The sequence below is a fragment of the Montipora foliosa genome, chromosome 14 (genome assembly GCF_036669935.1).
Source record: "Montipora foliosa isolate CH-2021 chromosome 14, ASM3666993v2, whole genome shotgun sequence".
NCBI lineage: Eukaryota > Metazoa > Cnidaria > Anthozoa > Scleractinia > Acroporidae > Montipora > Montipora foliosa.
The window spans coordinates 2,160,635-2,165,634 of record NC_090882.1 but is presented as its reverse complement, the minus strand read 5'-3'; the positions used below and the strand labels follow the sequence as shown (position 1 = coordinate 2,165,634).

The 5,000-nt window shown below is 37.6% G+C and overlaps 1 protein-coding gene across 2 annotated transcripts in view; it reads right to left on the bottom strand.

The window, feature by feature from the left end:
* The window catches only part of LOC137984823 (uncharacterized), a 43,736-nt gene that overhangs the window by 35,899 nt on the left and 2,837 nt on the right, over positions 1-5,000 (bottom strand). For both annotated transcript variants that reach the window (XM_068832123.1, XM_068832121.1), the window contains exons 2-3: positions 1,413-1,511; positions 649-753 (exon numbers count right to left, since the gene is read on the bottom strand). In XM_068832123.1, coding sequence (XP_068688224.1) covers positions 649-753; positions 1,413-1,511 — 204 coding nt within the window. The remainder of the gene's footprint in view (positions 1-648; positions 754-1,412; positions 1,512-5,000) is intronic.

Below are 5,000 nucleotides of genomic sequence, written 5' to 3'. Positions count from 1 at the left end.
ATGATTATTATTATTATTTTTATTTATTTTTTATTTTTTTATTTTTGGAAGTTTTAAAACAGTTTTAAACAGAGAAATATCTATATTGCTCCTAAATTTATAGTTCTTACCTTTTGGAGATATTTTAATTTTTGTAAATATTTTTATCATGCAAATAAAGTGATTATTATCTATTATTATTATTATTATTATTATTATTATTATTATTATTATTATTATTATTATTGTTATTATTACTATTATTATGTAAGCTACTAACACCTTGTATACTGCCTGCAAAATGTCACAAAATCAATTTGTTTCAAGAGGTTTTGTTGGGGATTGTAGATCGACAAAGTTGCTCAGAATTGCATTTATGTCAGGAAAGTACTGTCTCTGTCAATGATGGTTTAGCTAAAGCTGTTACAAATGTACATTAATATATTACTCAACGAGAATGTGCAGAATGCTGATCATCGTTAAACAGGATTTAAGAGCTTTTGGACTAACCCTGCATTGAGCAAATTAGCCTGGGTATACAGAATGGCATTGACGACATACTCAAAACAAGCACTCCAGCTCGGTTGCATGGGTTTTCTTCACTAAGGAAAGACTTTGCTCTCACTTTATTTTTACCTAAATATGTAGCTAAGAATACTAGTAACTTACTTCATCAGTCGCATTAATATTGATGTCCTTCTGGTTCAGAAGCAATTGAATTATTGGGATACTGTTTTCTTGTTCAACTGCCACATGAAGAGGACTACGTTTATGCTATAAAAAAATTACATGTTTAACTTAATACATTCTGTCCATCAATCTTCTGAGATGTCATGTGTCAAGTGATTAGTAGCAGTGGTAAACAGACATGTTGTTGACTGAACTGATAAACTCTTCAAGTTAAGCTCCCTGATTTAAGGGTCTGATCTCACATTTCCATAGAATCGCTTTTTCAAAAGACTTCCAATAATAGAATGTTTGTGCCAAAATCTTCCCCCAGACGATTTTTTTTGGCTCATCTGGAGTGAATGTGCAATTGTATGCATAGGTTATGAGATAATAAATTACTCTAAAATTGAGGAAAAAATTGGAAGGTCAACAACTTTGTTTTGGAGGAAACAAAGAAATCAAATGTCATTAAAACATAAAAATGCCTGAATTTGGAAAAATGAGTCTTCCTACATGTATGCCACCTCATAGACTAATTAGTCATAAATCATACAAATAAACTACTGAAGTGAAATTTCTGTTCATGCTGCAGGTTCTTAGGAGTAGCTGTTTTCGATAATTTCATGCCGCAGGACATCATAAACATGGGATTGAGCAGCTTGCACTTTTATAAGATAGCAAAACCACTTTTAACCACTCTTGAAAGTGCAGAATACTGAAGTTGTGAATTTGCCTACTTTAATAATTCAAGTGTACAAACTTACCTCGTCTAAAACATTGACATCACTTCCTTTTTCTATTAACAGTTTAGCAATTTTCTCTTCTCCTTTCATCACTGCTAGATGAAGTGCTGTTAATGTTCCCTACAAAAATGAAAAATTTTGATGATCTCTCTTATCTCATCTCCAAGATCTCCATGATTATAAAGTAACTTTGATTTAAATTTCAATACTACTGTCCACGTATGCCTGACTCATCTTCTACAAATAAAAGCCTGACACACGCCGGACTTGTGTCTTTTCTGTCAGTCCATCCCATGTACATACCATGCATGGTGCATGCCGGCTAAAACTTGCTGAGGTGTAGACCAAAGGTAGTGCTAGGTATTTCATATGTACTGTACAATGATTTTTCTTTTATTTTTTGGCTAAGCTACAAAATACAGGGTCACAAGTATTTGTTGAGTGGCAAAACAAGACAGTATTAGTTGTGTGGTTCAGCGGTTCACTACTCATAACTGATGAACTACTGAGCCACTAATTTAAAAATATAATCATGATTATTACCTTTCATGTTCTTAAACACTGAATCTCACTGATGAGCTTCAGCACTACCTGAAGCCACTCAAAGATCACCCACCCAGCAGAGCCGTTCTTAACTCAACAAGAAAGAAAGGACTCTGCAGAAAATAATCATGTTAAGTCTTTATTGAATGTGCACAAGCCATTGCTTGGAGACAGTTTCAAACCCAGGCCAAGTCTCAATTGCATTTCTAGATGCCATATTGATTTTCATCCTGAAGGCTTGATTTTGACCTTTGCTTTTTAGCTTGTCAAAGATATGATGCACATGCTGCCTAAACCAATTTGACTGGAGCACTGGACTAGTCCAGAAACTTGGGCTGCAGCAACTTAAAAGACTTGACAGGATTTCTGCAGAGCCTTTCTTGCTCGCCTTCTGGTAAGTTTTAGAGAGGCTCTGCTTGCAGGGTGCTTAAAGATATACTTTAATAAGTTAATCATTCTTTAAACATTGAAATTCGCTGATGAGCAGCAGAGATGCCAGGCCACTGACAGATAAACCTTACTAAGACTAAATCAATTGCGGTCTGTGAAAACACTCTGACGGAAATATATGGCTGTTGTTCACTCCTAGTTATGGGCTACTCATTTAAGCAATTGCCTGTTCTATAGACACTGATATCACCTATTTGGTGGCTCCAAAGGGATTCGTCTATAACCCGCTTTTTAAATATAAGTTCATCTCATTCATCAAGTCCTTCACCAGAACAAATGAGCTCAACAAATTTACCTGCTCCCAACTGAGTGGCTTCAAAGCTCAGTTGGTAGAGCATTGCACCAGCATCGCAGAGGACTCATGGGTTCAAATCCCGCTGGAGCGACCTGAATTTTTCATGTGCCTATGAGAGACAATTGCTTAAATTGTCCAGATAAGATAGTATGAGGATCACTTTCCTATTTCATCTAAAAAATTTTCTGCTTGTAACTTTGCAAAATGAGGGGTGGTCCACAGGAGTAGTCCATGGACCGGGTTCACAGGGGTGGTCCATGGACCTAGGGTCCATGTTTTGTATACGTCCATTTTGTTAAATAACTGTTTTTGAATGCGGTACAATGTATTTTGGTACTTTCCATTTTTTGGCGCGGAAATACAGTATTGGGCAACCCCTAATGTCCCCCTCTTCAAACAAATCCAGGTGTTCAATAAAATTGCACCTCTATAAGCGACAGAATCTTTCATATATTATCTAGTTTTAGATCTTGGTACCAGCAGTGAATCATCTCCCCTTAAAGAATAGCCATTGGAATGTTTAGAGTAGATATCCTAGGATACTAATTCTGGCAGGATCTCATTGTGCGCGTCACAGAAAAGCTTAAAAACATCCAGTGGTCACCCTCCAGCACATCACATGACACCATATCCTTGGGCAAGTTGAAGATAATTGTAGCTGCTCTACAGCGTAAACATTCCATAGAACCGAACAAATCAAAATTTCTACATGCACACCACCCCACACTTTTTCTCACAATATGGCCAAAGAGGCTTGAAAATTTAGGTGAACATTAGTTGGACAATACCCTGGGAAACATTCATCCACAGACAATGGATACATTTAGAGTTGTGGAGTGGTTTGGGGCTCTTGGCAAAACCATGACCGGACCGCACCAGATCAGATCGGATCAGATTAACAAAACTTGAACCGGATCAGTAACAAAATTCCCACTAAGACTAGAGAGTCACCAGACAACGTGCTTAAGAGAGTAGAAGTCGAATTCTGTGTCTTTCTCTCTTGTGTAGTCATCTCCTCATTCATTGAGACTTGTGGAAATGTTTTTTTTTTTTTTCCAGAGGTGATTTCAGATTCTGAAGCGGAAGTATGAAAGATACAATGTGACAAATTGCCGTCCATAAGTTAATTGACTGCGTACTCAACGGTCTTCTCCTTCTCCTTCAAACATGAAAACTGCCAACAATTCTTTACTTCACCCCAGTACCTGACAATTCCAATCTCTGTCACTGCGCTCAGCTGAATAAAAATATTTTCTGTATAAACACTAGAAACAGTAGGAGGAAGCTGACCGGCCATCTGAACAGCCACGTTCATTGTACATACAATGTTGAGGTCTACGCAAGAACAAATTAGACAAAAGGACTCTTACTAGACAGTGCACTTGACTATGGCAAAAAACCGAGAAAAAAACAGTGCGGTGATTACGAGAAAAAACTGGAAACGTATTCTTTAAACCAATGCAAAATCACCTAAAATGACCACTGGAGTTAAGAGGTTGCAAAAAATGTAAACAACACCAATTAAAAGTAGAAGCGAAAAGTGCCCTGGCTGATTGGCATCAAGTGAATGTCACAGGCCGAAAGGGTGGTATAAACAGCTAAAAGAGCAAATGCCAAACATAGCAACGTACTGTCTACCCTTGGGAAATACATTGTTGCACAAAAGCCTCATTTAGAAACAGAACGGAAATATCAGTTGACGATGGCACACACAGCAAAAATATCCCAAGGCTGTTGCCTAACAGGAGCCCGGTAGCCTGGGGCTCCCAAGGAATAGCTCTGGGCTCCTAAATTTTTCACAGCAACACCTTTCACTTCATATGTTGGGCTCCTAAGTTCTCAGCGTTTAGCTCTGAGGGCCCCTTTAAAATTTTCTTAGGCAGCAGCCTTGTATCCCCATTTGATTATACTCGAGTAGAATCCAAACTGCACGCTCTCACTTCGTCAACTGACGTTCCCTTTATGTTCAACATGTCCTCTACCTCTGAAATGACGAATATCGACAATTCCTAATTTTCTCTGGATTGACTGTTAGTCCGTCAATTTAGATTACTCTGTCCCAGGACAAGTTGCATTCCTGGACAGCATTTGAACCTGGAGCACCCACTTTGAGGAAAGTGCTTTTATCCACTTAACCACTAAATTATAAAAGATCAACTGGCTGACAATTGTACAGATTTTTTACCAACACTAATTAGTATACATACAATAACTGCTGAGTAGTAGTCAAGTCTAGTGCTTGATTTTAAAATGGTTAGTTTTTTTCTTGAGCTTTGGTAACTGACATTTTCTTCTGTTAAACTTGTTTCATTTCTCATGAT